Source organism: Mastigoproctus giganteus, chromosome 10 (assembly GCF_048544385.1).
Source record: "Mastigoproctus giganteus isolate SK-2022 chromosome 10, ASM4854438v1, whole genome shotgun sequence".
Lineage (NCBI taxonomy): Eukaryota > Metazoa > Arthropoda > Arachnida > Uropygi > Thelyphonidae > Mastigoproctus > Mastigoproctus giganteus.
Window position 1 is genome coordinate 141,233,321 of NC_143584.1, and position 22,867 is coordinate 141,256,187.

Consider the following 22,867-nt stretch of genomic DNA (forward strand, 5'->3'; position numbering starts at 1 on the left):
ACACTCTTTGATCACCCATTGTTGGCTCGTCATTCGTTGTTGGTTGGTTGCACAAGAAGTCGCCTTCTTCAGAAATGCTTCTAGAGGGGTTTGTTTCCAAGATAATCTTCTCTTTTCTTTATAAATTTCACAATTGCATGCATAAGCATTTTTTAACAGCATGCACAAATTGCAACTAACATGATGTGTGCAAGTGCATCTTGCAACTAACACGATTTGAATGGAGTAACAAGTTTGGGGCTTAAAAAGAAAAAGAACGAAGAGCAGATTTGAAAATTTATTTATATTTTTTATATGATTGAAGATTTCAGTGAAGCAGAAACACATTTCATCATAACATAAAAACTCAATTCCAGCTATCATTATTTTCACAAATGCAATAACATAGTTTACTACCCATTTATAATAGATTGCACTAACAGAAAAGCCCAATAAAACGGAAAGTGCAAATTGTTTTTATTGTTTTATGGTAGTGACCTCCAGAAATATGCTTTAGAAAAATATCACAAGGTGTTCAAAATTGATTCTTATAACAGAACATATGATAACGATGAAAGTAGTGCATTTAAATTATTTGAATTGCTAATACAATTTACATTATAAAAATGACTTTTTAGAGAGAGATAAATAGCTTAGTTATATAGCGAAAATTTCAACTTCCGAGGTCTTGGAATGAATAATTAAACAACAATGGTTATTGGGTTCACATTATGATGTGTACCTGGAACGGATTAATATTGTAAAGTGGGGTACACTGTATTGAAAACTACGCGTGTGGTTTGAAGTGAGTATTTATGAATGTTTAACGTGAATTTTTGCAATAAATTTTCATATTTTCAATTTTGTTGATACTTTGAATACAATTTACATTATAAAAATGACTTTTTAGAGAGATAAATAGCTTAGTTATATAGCGAAAATTTCAACTTCCGAGGTCTTGGTATTTGGTTTTTAGGAGCATTAGCAACTAAGGCCATATTGCTCCAGGAATATGCGGTGGTCATTCCATTCCCTGACCTTTCCGCATCCTCCGTATTTGGTGGTGACGGGCTCGAACCCCGGTCTAATCAAGAAGCGTGTGCTACACACTACTGCTCCTTCCCACCTGGCTACGGAGGCGCCCCCGAAGTCTTGGAACCAATAATTAAAAAACAATGTGTTATTGGGTTCACATTATGATATTTTCACGATATGATGTGTCCCTGGAACAGATTAATATTGTGAAGTGGAGTACACTGTATTGTATAGCTACGCGTGTGGTTTGAAATGCAGTATTTATGAATGTTTAACATCAATTTTTTGCAATAAATTTTCATATTTTCAATTTTGTTGATTGAAAAAAATTGGGGGGGGGAACTTGTAAACTCAGGAACTCGTCAAGTGGGAACTGCCTGTAATTCCATCACCCTTCATTCCATATTTTTATATGAAGATTACTTAATGTTTAATTTTTGTTTATTGATGCAGTGGACCCAACTGTGTTACCAACAGTACTAACAACTGGTATTCTAACCAGAAATTGAGGTTTATCATTTTAAAAATAGACAAATCAGACCTTAGAATATCTGAAATATAATGAAACAGTACACAAATACATTTGTGACGTGGATTGTCTTTTCACTAAACTAAAACACTGCAGCCAAAGAACTATCCATAATAGTAGCCATTAATTATTTTTTTTTTTTTTAAATTATATAATTTTTTGAATTATCTATAATTGGTGCTTTATTAAAAAATTTGGTATTCTTTTTTTTTTCATTTAAAAAATCCATCAGTTCCTTGGGATTCTATTATAAAATGTGATAGTTAATCAATAACACATTATTTATTAGCTCAGATAAATATTTATTAAATTAATTTTTTTATGTATTTAAACATTTTTATATTGTTTGATTTTCATATTCAGGATTATTTTGAAATTTAGGCTCTAGAATGTTTCTCTTTCTTCAGTTTAGCAGCTCAGTTGGTAAATCCAATAAGTGGTTATCAACAGTCATATTCCTCACCCTTGTCTTCCTTCCCTCTTCAGTCTGGTACTACTTGGGTACATCCTCCTCCACCATACATAGTTCAGCCTCATGTGGCACAGGTAAGTGATCTTATTTGCACTGGGGAAGGGAAAAAAATAAACAAAAACCTCTCTAAGTATTTTGCAGGATTTTTATTTATTTTGTTAAAAAATAAAAGTAGTGTACTGTGATGTTAAATTAACATGATTACTAATTTAAATTAATAATAAAATTTCTAATGCAGTGAAATTTGCTGTTATAAGTGGGACCTATAACAAAAGTCTATTATTATATTATGAAACTGATGGTACATTATTTATGTACAATCAGTTTAGTAATGTTAAATGTAGGTAAGTTTTATACGTATAATTAGTGAAATTTATGTAAAATGGGAATTTTTCACATTGAATTATATTGTTGTTACATTTTTAAACTTTAGACTGCCACAGCAATGTAGGTTCTCTTGTTTAATTAAAAAATGGATAAAATTAAACAAGATATTTTGTTTTCTTCAGATTTTTGGAAACAGGTTTAAGTGACAAATGATTGGGGTTCGATATATAGTAGCTAGTATAATACTGCATATTTTGGCTTGCCTTCCTGTTTCCCCTTTTGCAGGTCAGTAGTCTACATTAATTATAATTGTGGACATATTTCTGGTGAATTTAAATGTGCATTTTGAAAAGTGCAGCACTTGATAAAATTATGTTGAAGTTACAAGATGAACTCTGTTTCATTGTCCTGTGTTTGAAACAACTATTATTATTATGGATACAAATTAGAGGGCACCAGTACAATAGATTTTTCAAATTCTTCTTTTCTCATGTTTCATCATTGTAAACTTTCACTGTATTCTGGTACTACTTGGGTGCATCCTTCAAGTTAATAGGTACTTTACATCAGTCTTTACTGACAAAGACCCTTCAGAGGATGTATGAGCGAGGCTGAGTCATATGAAATTAGTGATGTCATAATTACAGATGATTGTTTATTAGAAAAGCGTTTGAGCATAAAGGCAAGTAAGGCTCCAGGAGTTGATGGCATTTACCCTGTACATTTGAGAGAGAATGTGAGGGAGTGTATTGAACCATTGAAGTTAATTATGATTATGAGGGCATCTTTGGATTTGGGGAGAGATTCCTTTGATTGGAGAAGTGCCAATATATCACCAATACATAAAAGTAGTTCTAAGAGTGAAGGTGACTTCAGTGGTTGGAAAAATCTTAGAGGCAATGATTAAGAGTTCAATCCAGGTATTAGATATATATTGCATTCTGAAGAACACACAACATGGTTTTTTTTAAGGGAAAATCATGTTTAGCTAACTTAGTAGGCTATTTTGACACAGTTACCTATGAGCTGGATTTAGGGAATGGAACAATTTTGACATAGTTCATTTGATTTTAGCAAAGCATTTGATTCGATCCCTTTTGAGAGGGTACTGTATAAGCTTCAACAGGTTGGGGTTACTGATAAGATTTTGAGATGGTTTGCTGAGTGGCTGCAGGGCAGAAGGTTGTGATCAAGGTTCTGATTAATGGATATTCTTCAGGTTAGTGTCATGTTAGGAGTTAGGTCTCTCAAGGATCTGTTCTTGGACCACTGTTGTTTCTCATTTTCCTAAATGACATCGATGAAGGGATAGAAAGCGTGATGTCAAAATTTGAATGACAAAAATTGGCACAGTTGTTAATGATCTGTGCCAAGAAGCACTCTTTCAGGATAACTTTAACAGACTTCAAAGATGCTCAGAGAAGTGGCAGCTATGTTTAATGCTGCTAAATGCAAGGTCTTACACTTGGGGAATAGCAATCCACAAATAAATTATACACTTGGTGGAGTTGAATTAAAAACAGTGGAGGAGGAAAGGAATCTGGGAGTTACAATATGGACAGATATGAAGTTTTCTGAATAATGTAAACAGGCACCCAGGGAAGCTCATGGTGTCCTATCGATTATTTCTCGAACATTATCTTGTAGAGATAGGGAGATCATAATCCCACTGTATAAGGTGATTGTAAGACCACATTTGGGATACTGTGTTCAAGTATGGAGACCTCATCTGAAAAAAAGACATTGAGCTTCTTGAAAGGGTCCAAAGATGGGCAGTTTGAATGGTCAGATCGGTAGAAGGTTGACCGTATGAGGAAAGACTCCGATTGTGTGGGCTTACAGAGCTTGGCAACCAGGCACCTCAGAGGTGACCTGTTTGAGGTTTATAAGGCTCTAAGAGGGATTAGTAAAATGATTGGAACAATTTTGAACTAGGGGACATAAACTCATATTACAGGGGTTGAGGTTTAATTTAGATTGTAGGAAGTTTTGTTTTTTTTTAGCCTGCAAGTCGTTGATTGCTGGACAAGTTTCCCTCACAGGTTTGTTGAGGGTGACAGTGGCAACTTGCACTATATGGCAGATACTATTAAATGTCATGAAATTACTAATTCCATTTAGTATAAAAAACATTCTAATTTAAATTTCCTTAAAAGATAATCATAATGATGACACATTAAATAATTATTTAATATTTAAACACTTATGATTATCTGATTACGAGGAGTATCAAAAAGTTCATACCCTCACATAGAAATAATAGCCCTAGAAAGGTGAAACTTCACAGGAACTTTAATCCTTTTCTATGTACTCTCCATGTATAGTAACACATTTCTCCCATCAATGGTTCAGTTGTTTAATGCCTTGATCATAGAAGTCCGCACTTTTTCCCTGAAACCATGATTCCACTTCATTGATGACTTCCTGTGAAAATTAAAGCGGTGTCCACACAATGGTTTCTTCATTTGTCACCAACCAATCAAAAATGTTCTCAACATCCACATCACACAAATCCAGCAGTTGGTGAGAACATTGCATTCGACATTGCTTCTGCAAAGGCATCAGCAGTCTTGGAACCCATTGTGTGGAGACCTTAGACATGTGCAGATGGTCATGTAAAATGCTGTGGGCAGACTCATAACTAATTACCACTGCATTTGCAATGAAATGAATTGTGACACGTCTGTCACTCAGCACTGGATGCTCAACCTTTACAACTGTCTCACTGTCTGTGGATGTTGATGGCTTTCCTTCTCTTGGCTCATCAAAGACACTTGTATGACTGCACTGAACTTCTGTTTCCACAGTGTCATAAGATGGACAATTCTGCCCATACACAGCTTTCGTTTCTTCGTCAATTTCCAGAGCTTTCTTGCCCTGCAAATGCAGCAACTTGATTACTGCTCGATACTCCACTTTGTCAACCATAGCGTCCTTCCTCACATTGAGCTCCACCTCTGGTGTACGATCACCTACAGGAATGAAATTTCATGTGTTAGTTATTGAATATGTAGACAACTATATTAAAAACAGCATCTTCCTACTGATGTTTTATCTTGGTCAGGATCTGAACTTTTTGATACCCCTTCATATAATCAGAGATTGGGGGGGCCTTTATGACCCTGTGAACAAAATGTGCTATTTTAGATTTCCACTGCTTCATATTGCTTACGAATTGGAAATGTCGTAGTCAAAAAATTATTTTTCTGCATAACATCAGTCATTGCAGAAGAATATACAGGAAGTGGAAGTGCTAATATTATTTGATATGATATTCATTTTAATGTGTATACAGGTTGTTCCCAACTTTGAGTTAATTCGTTCCTACCACACGCTTGTAAAGTGGAAATTTATAACCCATAGACATAATGTTAAAAACAGAGGTTACGTTCTCAACAATGAAATTAACTAATTAGTTTATTTTTAAACAATGATTGATTTATCCAAAGAAATGAAAATATAGCTTGTAAAATCAAGCAAATTACAATTTAAAGAAATTATTTATGACTTACAGATGTTAAAGAATGTTTTTATTCATCATCATCGACTAAATGCTCACTCATTGATCACTCATTGTTGGGTTGGTACTCATTTGTTTGTTGCACAAGGAGTCGTCTTCTTCAGAAATGCTTCAAGAGGGTTTGTTTCCAAGATTTATAAATAGAGATACGATGTTGCAAATAACACGAACCAAATTCGCTTACGCACGATTCAGCTTTGTGTTTACAAGAAATGACAGTTGAACGCTACGGAATCACCCCAGCTGAACCCAACATTTACTGCGTTGTTTACTCCGTTGCTACATGCACGCTGCTTTGTTTGTTTGTATCAAGTATGCCTTTTCATTTTTGTTCTTTTTGTACTGTAATTCTGCTTTAAACAATTAATAATCGTAATAAAATACGTAAGTATTTTATTACGATTATTAATTGTTTGGTAATGTTTTGGTTATGTGTTCAGCTTGAGTGGTCGGCACCTAACCCTATTTTTCCTATAAAGCCTATGTTATTTTTATTGCACTATTTTGCTTTGCACGAGGGCTTCTAGGAACACAACTACTGTGTTAGATGAGGACTGACTGTAATTATATTATTATAATAACTATAATATAACATGTTTTTTAATATTTGTGTGTGTGTGTGTGTGTGTGTGTGTGTGTGTGTGTGTGTGTGTGTGTGTGTGTGTGTGTGTAGGGTGTGTAGGGTGTTTCAAAAATATTGGTACAAACATTTAGGGGAGGTACGTAACATCTAAAGGAATGTTGTTGTTGTTTTGGTTTTTAGGAGCATTAGCAACTAAGGCCATATTGCTCCGGGATATACGGTGGTCATTCCATGACCTTTCCGCATTCTCCATATTTGGTGGTGACGGGCTCGAACCCCGGTCTAATCAAGAAGCGTGTGCTACGCACTGCTGCTCCTTCCCACCTGGCTACGGAGGCGCCTCTAAAGGAATGTGAATCGCATAGGAATCCATAACCGGAAATGTCACCATAAGTCGGTAGACGCACGGTAGTTGCCACACGTAGAGCATGCATCGATATACAAACTGTGAGCTGGCAGACATGCACCTAGTGTATGGATTAACAGAGGGCAGTGGACGAGCCGCTCAATGAATTTATGGAGAATGCTTCCCAGACAGACATGTACCGGACCACCGTTTGTTTGCACGTGTGCGTCAAAATTTGTGCGATTATGGGTCATTTAGAGGTAACAGGAGTAGTGTGGGCAGACCATGTTCAACACGAACTCCCGCCATGGAAGAAAGTGTGTTGAATGCCATTCAGAATAATCGTACTACCAGCACACGTGCCATTGCCTCTGCCTTAGGAGTGTCTTGTTGCAGTGTACAGCGTGTCTGGCATGATGATTCCTTACACCACTTTCATCTCCAGAGGGTTCAGTTACTGCTCCCACAAGATCATCCTGCACGTGTGGCTTTTGCTCAGTGGTTTCTCCAAGAAAGTGTTCAAGGACTTGAATTTTGCAGCCTATGGTTTGGTCATGGATGAGGCTTATTTTACTCGGGAAGGCTTATTCAATCAGCACAATGATCATGTGTGGGCTCACGACAACCCACACGGTGTGCGTCCCCATGCAGCACAACATCGCTTCGCAATAAATGTGTGGGCAGGTATGGTCGGTGACTGCTTAGTCGGCCCATACTTGTTACCATTCCGCACGAACTCCGCTAAATATCGGATCTTTCTTGAACAAGTTCTACCAGGGTTACTTGACGATGTTCCAGCAAATGTGAGACGCAACATTTGGTTTCAACATGACGGGGCACCTGTCCATTATGGAAGGTGTGTTCGTGACCATTTGAACAGGCGTTTTGGGTGTTGATGGATTGGCCGTGGTGGACCCGTTGCCTGGCCCCCACGCTCACCTGACTTATCGAGCCTTGATTTCTTTCTGTGGGGGCCCTCAAATCTATCGTGTATGAATCGCCTGTGGAGACGGAAATGGATCTCGTGGCGAGACTTGTCTGTGCTGCTGCTACTGTCAAAGAAACTCCAGGTGTGTTCGACCGTATCCGCCAATCCATGCTGCATCGGTGTCACGCATGCATCATGTCTCATGGTGGAACTTTCGAGCATCTGTTGTAACATCACGAAATGCATCCATCTCGTACTCCATTGTTAATATTATGTCAAATAAATGTTTGCCACTAATTACTGTCTTGTGTCATTTCTGCTTCTTGTGCCTCTGCTACTACTTTCCCAAGACGTGTCCGGTTATGGGTTCCTATGCGATTCACATTCCTTTAGACGTTACCTACCTCCCCTAAACGTTTGTACTAATATTTTTGAGACACCCTGTATATATATATATATATATTATTCACAGAGAGAGAATCGGATCTAACAGGTAGAAAGTTGAGTAGGGTGCCATAAAATAAAATAAATTACTTAAGGGTGCCATTATTGAAAAAAAAAAAGATTGAAAACCACTGACCTAAAGGAACACATTCGAAATGCAATTACGTGCATAACACCAGATAGGTTAACACAAGTTTAACATGAGTGGGAGAGACGCATCCATATGTTTTGTGAATAAAGTGATAGTTTATTTAAAAAAGTGACCATTTTCCCTATGTATTGAGACTTTTGAATCACCCTGTAGGTTAAATGTATACATTTAAATGTGTTTAGTCATATGTATTGATGCCTTATCAGAATTTTTTCCCTCCTTTTTATATTCAGAGGAAAATATTTATGATTTCATAACTCATAGGATGGGGCTTTTTTTTGACTACAGTTGGTTCTTTGATTTTTTTTGTGCATGTTTTTGTGGGTGATGCTGGGCTGAGTAATTATGTATGCATAACTTGCTCCTCTTGATACCATTCTTAATTGTGATCAATTAATCCTCCAATCGTTTATTTCTAATCTGGTGTACAAAAATTTAGAAAGAAACCTGATTCGAAAGAAAATTGATTTGCTGCACACTTGCAAAACAGATGTCCTGAAAGTTTTCAGCAGATTATTTTTTTTTTTTTTATTATTAGGAACAGAACTGAAGTAAATTGAATATAAATGCAGTAAGTAAATGAAGTAAATATTTGATGGTAATGTTTGAGGTAATTTCAGGTAATTCCTTCTTCACTGGATCCTAGCACATTTCATTATGGTGCTATTGTGCCTCAGTTGACTGCACACATGTCCCAGCTTCAGCTGTCTAGTACCTCGGTAAGGATATACATTAACATTAATTTATTCTTTACTTACTTACATTAATTGTTATCAGTTGGGATAACAATATAGAAAAGTTATTTTTATTTTAATGCTATATTCTCAAAGATGAAAGACTTGATCTGATAGTATTTCTGTAGTGTGGATGGGTTTGGAAAGGGAAGGGGGAAAAAAAAGTGTTAATATTGGGGTAGCATGTCTTTGATTTTCTGGAAATTCTTATAGAAGAAAATAATTGTTTCAATTTAGGAGTTGAATCACAGTGGATGGCATATGGTTGCCACGTATTTTAAGTTGATGGCACTGGTTGCTGCAAGTTTATAAGTAGTGAATTTAAAGATGTGTTTGGTCGTGTATTATGTAGCATACCTCTTAAACTGTCTTAGGACTCTCAGTGGAGGTTACCCAATTGCATTCTATTTGGAAAGGACTGCATTTGAACTGGAACAAATTCAAATGGAACAATTTAAACTGTGAAGAATTTAAACTTATAAGAATTACATTACAGGATCTATGTCAGTCCTGTCCATTGGCAACATATTTTTACAACTGGCCTTTTTTGTATCATTTATTAATGAGGTTTCATGTGAACAGGAGCTGATATAGATCCCTTAAAGTAATGTTTCTTCTTGTTTTAAGTTATTTCCAGTATGAGAAGCAGATATGAAAGTAATGCCTCCTAATTTTATCCTCAGAAAATTTAATTCCTACAATTATGCCTTTTACATCAATTAATCCTCAATCATTAATAAAACAGTTATTTCTCCAGAGTCACTGTTTTCAGTGCACTTCTGCAATCCTATAAAAGTCCTTACTTTTGCTCCGGAGGGCTTTGCGAACACTGTGCTTGAGCTAGTTGTAGTCCACAAAATGGGTTCCACATAGTGCATCCTTCAGTGGGCTGAAGAGGTGATGGCCAGAAGGTGCAAGATCTGGGCTATGAGAGGGGTGAGGAAGAATATGCACCTCAGTTTTGCACTGGCTTCCATCATACAAACTTCTTCTTGGGTAGTGAATTTTGATGGTGCCACTCCATCGATTTTTCCTGTTTTTTTTATCATATATGTTTACATATTATATTTTAATAAATATTTAACTTGTACTTAAATCCAACCCTTTGTTAATGTAATTGATCTGATCTGGGGAGTGAAAAAAAGAAAACTTAAAAATACAGTTATTGAATTTCATTTTTCCATTGAACTGTGTAATTTACACATTTCAGCATATCACCAGTATAGAAGAAAAGCCTGGGAACACTGGATGGTACCAGAACGTAGTTTTAGTGCATTTTGGCCATAGCAGGATCTCCTCTCTACATCCAGTTCTAGATTTCAAAAAGCATGTAATACCTTTCACCGGATCTGGAGATAGTTTGCTGGGAAACTGTAGTTCTCTCTTCTTGCAGACCAGTGCATTGTATCGTGTTGACTGCATATTCTTCAGATGATTGTTACTTCCATTAAGATAATGCACTGTACTACTATACTTAAATTGTGATTGGTTTAAGGAACACAATTGGGATTTTTGCCTTTCTCTAAACCAGGGGTGACCAACTGAATTTGTGATGCTATCTACTTTTTTTCTTCAAAATGTGCCATGATCTACTATCTCATGAAATTCATTGCGCATGGTTAAAAAAGTTAATCAACACACATTGAAAAATGTTAGTTTATAAATTTTAAAATTAAATACAATTCATAATTCTGATTTTAAATTCATACGTATTTAAATTTAATTTATGTGAATTTTGTGAGTTCATGTCATCCGCCAAGCTTTCAAAATCGGGGATATACTGTGATAAGGCCAACCGTAAAGAATCTTCTGTATGCAAGTCCGTTAGAGTAGAGCAAGTCCTCATCTTAAAATACGAAAAGGCAGATTCACATAGATATGGAACCAAAAGAAAAAGTTCTCTGCATTTTTTTACATTTGAATACTTTTCTTGGCAAATGTATTTCCAAAAGTCTTTTTCTGATTATCTGGCTTTTAGGAAGATACTGTTTTGCAATGTAATAATTTCATTTTCAAGTAATATTTTCTTTATGTAAAAAATCTCAATGATTTTTTTCTGCAATTTGATTTTGTATCTAAATCAACATTAAATGGATAAGAAATATATTGCACAATGTAGCTGCTGATAATGATCTTGCATATTTGCAAAATGATCGAATTTTTTTTCTTTGAGATCCTTAGCCATTGCCAAAAGATTGATATATATATATATATATATGCAGAAATACTACTAATCATGTCACTACATTTTTATTTTTTCCTTGTAATTCCAAATTCAGATCACTTAATTTACTGGTAAAATCTGCCAAAAAAGCCAGATCACACAACCACTCCGTATCTTGTAGCTGCTGATAATCATCTCCTCCCCTTTAATCAACAATTTTTTTAATTTCATTCAGTAAATTTCGAAATCTCTGTAGAAACTTACTCCGACTCAGCCACCTCACATTTGTGTGTAATATCAAATCTGGTTCATTTTCATCGAGTTGCATTTTGAAAAGTCTCCTCTGAAAAGATTGTCCCCTGATGGAATTCACGATTTTCAAAGCTGTGTCCATAACACTTTTAGTATTTAATCTTTTGCTGGCTAACACTTGGTGGATTATACAATGGTAACTCAAAAAATCTGGGAATTCATCATCTTGGCACAATGCGATGAATCCGTTAAGATGCCTTGTCATTGCTTTATCTCCATCTGTCGTTATTGATATGAGCTTAAATGGTGGCAATTTATTTATTTCAATAAAATTTTTGAATGCGTTAAATATATCAAGACCTTTGGTTCTTTCTTTTAATGAAACCATACCCAGCAGTTCTTCTCTAGTGGCAGAATCATCGAAAATCATACGAAGAAAAATGAGTAATTGGGCTTCATCACTGACTTCTGTAGATTCATCCAGATGTAAAGAAAAGGAGACAGTTAGCAACATGAGCATGCAATTGTTCGCTCACATTTTTACTAATTTTTTCGATGCGTGGCATCACAGTATTTCGAGATAATTGCAGATCTTGAAGAGCACTTTTAATTTCATTTTTGTTCTTAACATTTTCGAAAAGAGAATCTGCTATTCTTAAAAATGCATCTTTGATGAATTGACCATCAGAAAATGGTTTGCATTTTTTTTTTGCAAGCAGATGACTCACTTTAAATGATGCAACAGTTACTGCATTAGATTGTAAATTAGGTGTCGTGAAGAAATTTTGTTGTGCGAATAATCTGGATTTAAGTTCTTCAAATTTATTTTTTCTAAGGCCACTATTCGGTGGAAAATCCAATTGGTATTTACAATGGAGTGCGTTTAAGTGCCTTTATAAATTTGCTATTTTGGGTATAGCCAAGGAAACATTGCAAATTAAAGAATAACATTTTTCTTTTATCATTACAAAAAAGTATTCTAGTTCGCACTATTGATGAAAATGATACGTTTTACTCTTTTTCGTAGTATTCATTTTAAATCAAAGTGTATTAAATTAAAGTATTAGTACTGCCCAGTTATTAATATTATGTAAGCTAAATAACAATTTGACACATACACTACGCTCTCCACAAGGTAATTGCGTGATGAAAATGATACGTTTTACTCTTTTATTGATATTGCAAGAGCCCCTAGCTGCGCAGCAATAAGAGTAGTCACATGGTTCAACGGATTTGTAATAAGTGTATGCAGTTGGACACATAATAATAATAACATTTAGATTTTGACTAATATATTTTTTATATATATTTAAAGTTTGCCGTGATTGACCGAAATGAAAAGCGCGATCGCCTTGTTGGTCACCTCTGCTCTAAACAGTCTCTACTGTTGTCAGATTTCAATCAGATAATGTGTTGGATGACATTGAAAGAGCATTAGCATCAACTACTGATATCTCCCCCCCCACCACAAGAGTTTGTAAGATGCTGTCCCATGTCCAAGTACATGGGACATTATATCATCAGAACTTAACCAGACATTGGCAATGAGTGTGGAGATGAATTCCTGTTGTGTTGCTGTCAAAGAAGGATCCTACATGATAATAGACAGCTGTTCACTAATGAAGTGGGTGTGTGTATAATATGGATTTTTTTCCCCCTTAATAACAAATTTTCAAATTACATTTATTTCATTCTTATTCCAGTATGTCTCAGGAACCCATCCTGCCTACACAGGAACTCCAGCTGCTGCTACTGCTTCAATTTATTCTCAGCCAGCTCATCTTGTCCAGCCAATGCCCCTTCCAGAAGTAAGTATTTATTATTTATTGGCAGTAAGCAGATCTGCCAACCTATTAGCGTTTTTTTTTTTTTTAAAGTTTATCTTCTTTAAATTTTCCAAAAGTTTTTTTTTTTTTTTTTTTTGCTTTTATATAAAACTTCATTTCAGTAAAGTTTTATGGCTAAAGTGTAATCAATATAATATTGTGTTTAACAATAATACTCACAGTAAAATAAATAAATCCACGTATTGGTAAGTCAGTCCTTGTATAACACGTGTTTACACTACACGAATTCGATCATACCCTATTTATAAATAGGGGAATGATATTGTACATAACACGAACCAAATTTGCTTATGTATGATTCGCCTTTGTGTTTACAAGAAATGGCAGTCGGACGCGGAATAACCCCAACCGAACACAACACAATAGGAATGAAGAGAAGATTCTGAAAATGTATTTGTTTTTTATATCAGTGAAGGGGAAACACATTTCACCATAATAACATAAAATTCCAGCTATCGGTATTATCGCAAATGCAATTAGATCGAGTTTACTACCAGTTTATAACAGATTCCACTAGCAGGAATGCAACTGGAAATTGTTTTTGTTTTATGGTAGTAACCCCCAGAAATGTGCTTTAGTAAAATGTGAGCTAGTTGAGGTGCTAATAGTTGCCTTTACGGTGTTGTTTATTCAGTTGCTACACGCGCACAGTTTTGCTTATGTGTATCAAGCGTGCCTCCTCATTTTGTAATTGTGCTTTATTCCCTAAAAATGAGTAAAATACTTAAAAGGTGTGAAAAGGAAGCATCCTTGTGAAGACACTACAGATTCAGAGAGAAAAGGAAAAGCAATATCAATAAACAGAGGTGGACTGGTTCAAAAATTCTTACCCAGGATAATTTGTAGTGACCTCATACTAGCGTTTATGGCCAAAATCACACCGGCCTCCAACCCACCATGGTTTCCCTGGTAAGGCTTATGGCCAGTTCGCCTCTGTCGATAGAGAAAGAAAAAAAAATATGGAATTGTGAAACGCTTTGAGCGAAATAGAAGACCATGTGATATTGCACATGCTACAGACCTAAATGAGGCAATGCCGAGAATTACAAAGAATGCAGAGAAAATAAAAACTTTTGTAGCAGGAACAACTCAAAGTGTAATTAAAATCCATTAGATTAAGACACAAAGAATTGGAAGAGATGGAATGGCTGTCATCTGTTTGGATAGAAAATCAAACAAAAAACAAGTTTGCTTACAGTAGAAGCAAAAGCATTAGCAATATTTTTTATTACGGTGATAGTCGTAATAAAATACTTACATATTTTATTATGATTATTTATTGTGCTTGGTAATGTTTTGGTTACAAATGTGTGTTCAATCTTGGGTAGTCGGCACATAACCCTATTTTTCCCATAGAGTTTATATTGCACGATGGTTTCTAGGAATACAACTATCGTGCTATACGAGGACTGACTGTATCATGAGGAAATTTAAAATGTGGAAAATGCAATTAAGTGTAAATGAATATTGGAAGGAGAAAAAAAAAAACATTGCTTTGCAGTCCTGGAACTTCTTGTTGAAGCAAATGAAAACCAAGACCATCAGGCACTTAAGTGGGTATGTGTTCATTCATTCAGCTCATGTAACCACTTCCAGTTTTGTTTTTCATTTGCTCCAACCAGAACTTCCTAGTTTGCAAAATGTTTTCCTTAGTTTTCTTGACATTAAGTATTGTTAAACTTTTGACTGTTGAAAAAGATAATTTTGCTGTGAACACTGTTCTCAAACATGTATCATTTTATGGTTTCATGCTCTCAGTAAAGTTCCTCCAGATTAAGAGTTCTTAACCTTTTTGTACAGTTACCTTTCCCTTTCAGTTTTGCTCTGCCACCTCACCTCCCATTTTTAGTCTAGTCTTTAAATTTGTAAGTGAAATATATGGTCAGAAAATTTTCAGTGTGCCTTGTTGTTTAAATCCACATTCTGTCCATTACAACCTTGAAAAGGAACTGATGAGGAATGGAAAAATATCTCCTCAGTTAAGTATTACCCACTCTAGTTTCACATAACATAAATTTTTATTCTAATTTTCTGTTAGAAGTTGGATTTTTGTCCTTGCAAATAGTGAAGTTACAGTTGCATTTGCATAACACTTGACCAGGGCAAGAAACATTTTTAAATAGTATGTTCTGTTGTATTTTAAATTCTGAAAAAAAGTTCAGGGTGGGAAAAATTAGTAACAGCCATTTTAAGCATACAAAACAAGGTACTAGAGATGATGGTGGGGGGGAGGAATGTTCTTTATTTTATTATTTTTCTATTGTTGAAAGTTGAAGTGCTTTTGGATGTTTCACTTTATTTTCAGTAAAACATAATTTTTTTCCAACTAGCAAATTTTGCTGGTTTCTGGTTTCTTATTTAGAAAATGCTTAAATTGCAAGTGGCAAATAAGTATAGGTTTGGCAAGGCAAAATCAACAGCTATTTTGAATGAAACAGTCTGATATAACTACAGTAGTTGGGTGTCATTTTCAAAGATTTTTCCCATTGTTTTAACATTTTATTCCAGTTGAATGCTATAGCATTTTTTTCAGACAGTGCTGTTGTTATTATGATAAGCACAATAATATTGTTGCACCAGTATTAAAAGAAAAACAAAAGGAGCTTATTATTTAGGCAGTCTTTATCATTTAATTCATTTAGCCTCAAGAGGCTGCAACATATTTGGCATTTGGAAGTTTTTGTGGAGATTGAGTTATGATCAGAAAGTTTGGAGACTGAACTAATATTTGGGAGAGTAAAGCATACCAGCTATTTGGATGGAGCTTCTTTGAGGTAGTCATTTTGGTAATGCACACACAGATTCTAGTGCTTTTACAACTTCTGAAAGGCGCTCCGTAGCCAGGTGGGAAGGAGCAGCAGTGCGTAGCACATGCTTCTTGATTAGACCGGGGTTCGAGCCCGTCACCACCAATACGGAGGATGCAGAAAGGTCAGGGAATGACCACCGCATATTCATGGAGCAATATGGCCTTAGTTGCTAATGCTCTTAAAAAACAAATAACAAACAAACAAACAACTTCTGAAAGCATTCTGAATAAGTTGTTGAAAATCTGTGACCTTTCAAAGCATTTCACTTTGAGGGGGGGGGGGATCAAAGGGAGCTAAATCTGATAAGTATGGCAGATTGCCAATAACAGTGAGAGCATACTTAGCAAGATATTATTGAAATGAAAGCACTGAGTGTGTAAGGGTGTCATTATAGCAGCAACAATTTCCGAGGCCCACTTTTTCCAGCTATTTTCTCTGACCAGCATTGCACAATCACCATATAACTGTTTGCAGTATTCCTAGTTCACTGTTTGATCATATGGGACAAATTCATAATGAATAATACCCTATGGTTCAAAAAATATGATAAGCATGATCTTCACATTTGATTGAGATAACCTTGGAGAAGATGGAATCTTCCATTGAGAGGACTGGGCCTTTGTTTCTGGATCATAGACATGCACCTACAATTTGTCACCAATAATGTTGAAAGCAACAAAGTGCAGGTCAGCAGCTGCATGTTGAAGGTCCTGACATGCAAGATCTTGTGTTGAAATTGATTCATATGTCCCATAAGAAATACCAGTACTACTTTGTGGATGATTAACTGTTAATCTCTTGCTCTGATCACAAACACAAGCAATGAAATCCTTGGTTTTAGAAGTTAGACTGCTGGAGTGAGGATCATGGACAAGCAGCCCTCTTTATACTTAGTGAACCACTGAAAAGTCTCAAATGATATAGCATCTTTTCTGAAAGATATTTTTAAGATATTTTGGGTTTTTTTTGCTCTCTTCCTTAATTTGAAACAAAATTTTATGCAAGTTCACTGCTCAGTAAAATCACTCATTTTAAAATGTAGTAAAGCACATTCTATCCAATGCATGCTGATTCAGACTGACTGCAGATAAATAGGTAATTCATTACTGTTTATAAGTTGCAACTCACTTGATGGCATGACTTCAAGATACAAAGTCAATGTTCGAACTTTTTAATCACAGCTTGTACAGTAATCCTTTGCTAACCACACGGGATACAGTTCCTGAAAAGTACTGTGGTTGGAAAGACTAAAGACCTTATAAAATTGAGGATTAAGAAAAAAACAATAAATATGCAAAAAAAACAAACAGTTTACAAAATAAAAATGATAAGTTCAACAGTATGAGAAAAAATATAAGAACAAAGCAGTTGTATAAGATATAAATGTGTATGTATACACAAAATGTTAACTGTCATAGCTTACATCTTCATTTGATATGTTGAAACAGTAATCTTCAAAGCATTATAAAAACAGCTCCAAAATACATGCAGCAAAAATGTAAACATTAGTCAAAAACACAAACATACAGAGAGAGAAGCAGGTACTTGTCCACATGCAAAACTGTTACATAGAGCTACAAATGGGTTATGAGAGGCTAACTGCAGTAATTCCTTGCATCTTGAATTCTAGTGTGCCATGAATATAGTACTTTTAACTCCAAGTATGACCTGAGCAACAAGGTAGAGTGTAAAGATTTACTTCCTTTGTGCAACTTGCTAGACTTCCACCCATGATTTATAGGAGGTACACACAGTGATTGTAATTTTTTTTTTTTTTTTTTTCCTTCTTTAAGGAGCCTGGATGGAACTGCATATGCTTAAAAGTTGATTACACAATTTTGGTATAGAAATATAAAATTGCATTTTATTTCTTGGAGAAAAGAAAGTCTGAAAAAGTTCAACATCTGAAGAAATCCTCTGAAATCTCTCTCTCCCTCTGCTATGAATAGCAGAGAAAGAGAGAGATTTCAGAGGATTTCTTCAGATGTTGAACTTTTTCAGACTTTCTTTTCTTTGTACTTCCATTTAATTTACTTAAATTAAAAGGAACAATAGTTGTACACTAGATATAAGAAATCCAGAGTAAGTTTTTTTTTTTTTTTTTTTTTTAGACTGACTAAATAACAAAGGTTTCTGCTCATTTTGCCTTCATTGATACTAAGAAAAATATGCACAAGTGGCTTTCACTTGGAAAGTTTGTAGAGATTATATGAGCAGCAGTGAGAACTGTTGCTTAAATTTTTAAGAATGTGATAACTCAATGTGAAAAATAAAAATTAAAAGAGGAGGAAATAATTTTATTCTGGTTTATGGACCTAGTTTCAGAAGCAAGAGAGTTGTAACAACATGGAATAGTTAAATGCTGATTTCAAAAATGCTCTTCTAAGTAACAAAGTGATTTTGTAATCCTATTTATATTTCTTTCTTTTAATATGAAGACATTTTCATAATGGTATTAAGGAGTGGATGTAGGGAGTTGCTGTAGTGGGGTGGAAGGATAGAAAGTACAGAATTAATCACTTCATGAGCATTTTTATGGACACTTATAAATTGTATAACTATTAGTAGATTTACATTGCTCTTGTCATTGATATTAAACAGAACCTATAATTTGTTTAGGATCCTACAAATACCAATTTACAAGTCAGTGGCCCTACTGCTGGAAATGAAGATTAACATTATCCTCATAATTATGACATTGGTAAGTTTCCATAAGACAGTTATGCCAATTAAGATAGCTATAAACATAAAAGACTTATGCTAATTAAGATAGCTATATATATATATAAAGATAGCTGTGTCATTGTTTTCAGATAGGTCTAGATTTTAAAACAGTCAGGCCTTGTATAACAAGTATTTACGCTAAACGAATTTGATCATACACGATTTATAAATAGGGGAACGATATCATATATAACACAAACCGAATTCGCTTATGCATGAATTGCCTTTGTGTCTACAAGAAATGGCAGTCGAACACGAAATCACCCGAACTGAACGCAACACGATAGGAATGAAGAGAAGATTCTGAAAATGTATTTATGTTTTTTATATCAGTAAAGGGAAAACACATTTCACCATAATATGAAAAGAAAAACCATGTGATATTGAACCGAGAATTATTATTACTAGACATATAGTGCAAGGAAGCCTGAGGTTTATGCTGCACCAGCCAAAAAAAATTTCCGAGTTACCCTGAGAGAGAGAGAAAAGAATAATGATATTCAGCTCAGGACCCCGGATGTGCCAAGCCCATACTCACTAGATGTGAGCCCCTGGGGTTAATTAGAAAGAATGCAGAGAAAATAACTTTCATAACAAGAACAACTCCAAGTGTAACAAAATCCATTAGATCAAGACAGAGAATTGGAAGAGATGGAAAGGCTGTCATCTGTTTGGATAGAAGATCAAACAAAGAATAAGTTTGCTTACGATAGCAGCAAAAGCATTAGCAATATTACGTAATAAAATATGTAAATATTTTATTACCATTATTTATTGTGTTTGGTAATGTTTTGGTTACAAATGTGTGTTCAAAAAAATAGGGTTAGGTGCGTGGTCGGCACCTAACCCTATTTTTCCCATAGGGCCTGTTATTTATATTGCATGATTTTGCATTGCACGAGGGTTTCTAGGAACACAACTATCGTGCTATATGAGGACTGACTGTACTTGTCTTTTGAGCTATAATTAGTTGGCATGTCTCTGAACATTGGAATATATGGTGTTCAAAGAAAGAGAATCACCACTTAAAATTGTAACTGTCCTAATAACATAAGTATATGGCAATATTACTTACAGATTGCATCAGATAAGATTGACATGTGTAGGTGATGATGTAATATTGCATCAGCTGTTACTTTCAGCTATATAAGCATGTTCTGCAAGAGTTGCAGTCATTCCTTGCTTGTGTCAGGATGGTGAGTTACATGCAGTTGACGCCACAAAGAAAGAGTGCTATTGTTGCTTTATGTGAGAAAGGATGTTCTTCCCATTATATTGCTTATAGTGTAATCAGTCGACAGTGAGTAGATTTCTTTTCAAACTCAAGAATACCAGTTCTGCTGAGAGGAAAAAAGGAACTGGATGCAAACGAATCTCTATGCCGAAACAGGACCGCGTTTTGAAGCCCTTATGCCCTAAAAACCGTAAAACTTCTTTGTCTGAGCTGAAAAGAGAATGGGAAGAACATACACGAGTTGGTAGCAAGTGCAGTAACAGTCAGAAGATGCCTCTTCAAAAATGGGACTTGTAGCCCGTTGTCCTAAGAAGAAGCAGCCTGACCTCACACAAAAAAATGAAAAAGGCCCGTTTAATTTCGTGTAAGGAGCATGTCAAATGGACCCCTGAGCAATGGAATTCAGTTATTTTCTCAGATGAGAAGAAATAAAAAACTGCATGGCTTTATGGGAGACAAACGATTTGCCATAGATGTGGTGAGGCGCCTCCGTGGGCAGGAGCGGTAGTGCGTAGCACATGCTTCTTGATTAGACCGGGGTTCGAGCCTGTGACCACCAAATACGGAGGATGCGGAAAGGTCAGGGAACGACCACCGCATATCCCCGGAGCAATATGGCCTTAGTTGCTAATGCTCCTAAAAACCAAATAACAACAGATGTGGTGAAGAATACCATTTAGACTGCATGGTGTCTAAATTGAAATTCACTACCAGCCAAAATGATATGGGGGTGCATTTCGTATCGTGGAGGTCACCTGCAGTTTATAAAAGGTTCCGTAAATGCCAATGGATATCTGGCTCTATTGGAAGGCAAATTGCTGCCAACCATTAGAGACCATTTCAACCTGCCAAGTAACTGCATCTTTCAGGACGACTCTGCTCCTTGTCATTGGGCGAAAATATAAGTAGGCACTTCTGTAGTTTAGCTTCATTTCTGCATTAGAGGTTTGACGGTAATTTGTTTACATTTGTTACCGGTGAAAAAATGGTTGGATGGACAGTCCATTTCAACTCTTAGTTGGCCAGGAAACAGCCCAGACCTGAATTCTATAAAGAACTATTGACATCATGTGGAATCTGCAGTTGCCAGAAAGAAACCAAACACCCTTCGTGAACTTCAGTTGAGGAACCCATAATTCGTGTCTGAAACCACGAACTATCAGTTGATTATCTTCAGAAATTGATCTTTTCAGTGCCTCAACAGTGTGCTGCTGTCATCAGAGCCAGAGGTGGTTGAACTAAATATTAGTTTGCAGCTGGCAAACTTTTCATTTTGTTTTCCATTTAATATGATAAACTGAAGCAAATTGGGGGCTTCTGATAACATTTCAGCCATAATTGTTATGTGTACTAAAACTGTTGTATAAAGGTTGCAAATGCTCATTTTGGAATATTTTGAGAGCAACTGTCAAATATTACATAGCATTCCTTAACTATTAACAAATATCTTTTGTTTATATTTCTATTTGTGATGCTAGTAGTAGTAGTGGCATGTGATGCAAGAAAGCAAGTGTATGAGCTTATGCAGCATCAGCCAAAAAAAAAATAAAAAAAATCACACCAGTTCCTCCTTAAATTTATTCAACCTATCAACTTCCACAACGACAGATGAAAGTTTGTTCCAGCAATTAACCACCCGCTGGCTAAAGGCAAATTTCCGCATATCTATTCTACATCTGTCCTTTCTTAATTTGAATTTATGCCCCCTTAGGTTCGTAATCTGAACAAGTGGAAGGATCCCATCAGAATTCAGCGTGCTCAACCCATTCAAGGCTCTATACACCCCAATCAGATCACCGCGCAAGTGCTTAGTCTCCAACCACTGCAATTTGCAGAACTTATGCCTCTCTTGGTAAGAGGATCCCTTCATTCCCCTCACCAATCTTGTTGCCCTTCTATGTACACGCTCAAGCAAATCGACATCCTTCCTAAAATGACCTGTATGCAGTACTCAAGGTGTGGCCTGACCATTGCCTTATACAGAGGGACAATCACCTCCTTTTCCCTGCTAGCAAAGTTCCTATATATCATTGACAAAACCCCATGACCTGCCCTGGCAGCCTGTCTGCATTGCTCAGAAAACTTCATATCTGACTGCACAATTACTCCCAGGTCTTTTTCATTTTCTACCACCTTAAGTGTAGTACCATATAGTTGGTACTTTTCTCTGTGGTTACTTCTACCCATATGCAGTACTTTGCATTTGTCAAGGTTAAACTTCAGTTACCACTTCTTAGCCCATCTGCCCAAATTATCTAGATCCTGTTGCAGTAGCACACTGCTATTACTGTCATTAACAACCTTCCCAACCTTTGTATCATCTGCAAACTTCGACACTAAGCCTGATATACCTTCATCAATATCATTGATAAATATACAAAACAACAGTGGACCCAACACCGAACCCTGTGGGACTCCACTAATAACATTAGTCCAAGAAGAGCAGCACCCACTGATTACCACCCTATGTCTTCTCACACTTAACCATCCTTTTATCCATTGTAGCAACTTACCCTTAATACCATTCTGCTCCAGTTTGTACAATAGTCTTCCATGCGCAATAGTGTCAAAAGCATTCCTGAAATCCAAATATATGATATCAAAATTATTTTTTGCATCCAGTTCCTTTGTAACCACATCATAATATCCTATCAAATTTGTCAGACAAGACTTTCCCTTAACAAACCCATGCTGTGTCTGAATTATTGCTGCAGTCTTGTCTAGATGATCCTGCAATGCATCTTTAACCAGCGACTCCATTATTTTACCCGGAACAGAAGTTAAACTA

General features: G+C 35.8%; 1 protein-coding gene across 1 annotated transcript in view; it reads left to right on the forward strand.

Annotated features, from left to right (window-relative positions):
- LOC150079323 (protein alan shepard-like) overlaps nt 1-22,867 on the forward strand; it is a 199,744-nt gene that overhangs the window by 170,715 nt on the left and 6,162 nt on the right. Inside the window, exons 9-12 of the mRNA XM_090382669.1 lie at nt 1,951-2,089; nt 8,935-9,033; nt 13,168-13,272; nt 18,741-18,822. Coding sequence (XP_090238795.1) covers nt 1,951-2,089; nt 8,935-9,033; nt 13,168-13,272; nt 18,741-18,797 — 400 coding nt within the window. The 3' untranslated portion in view covers nt 18,798-18,822. The remainder of the gene's footprint in view (nt 1-1,950; nt 2,090-8,934; nt 9,034-13,167; nt 13,273-18,740; nt 18,823-22,867) is intronic.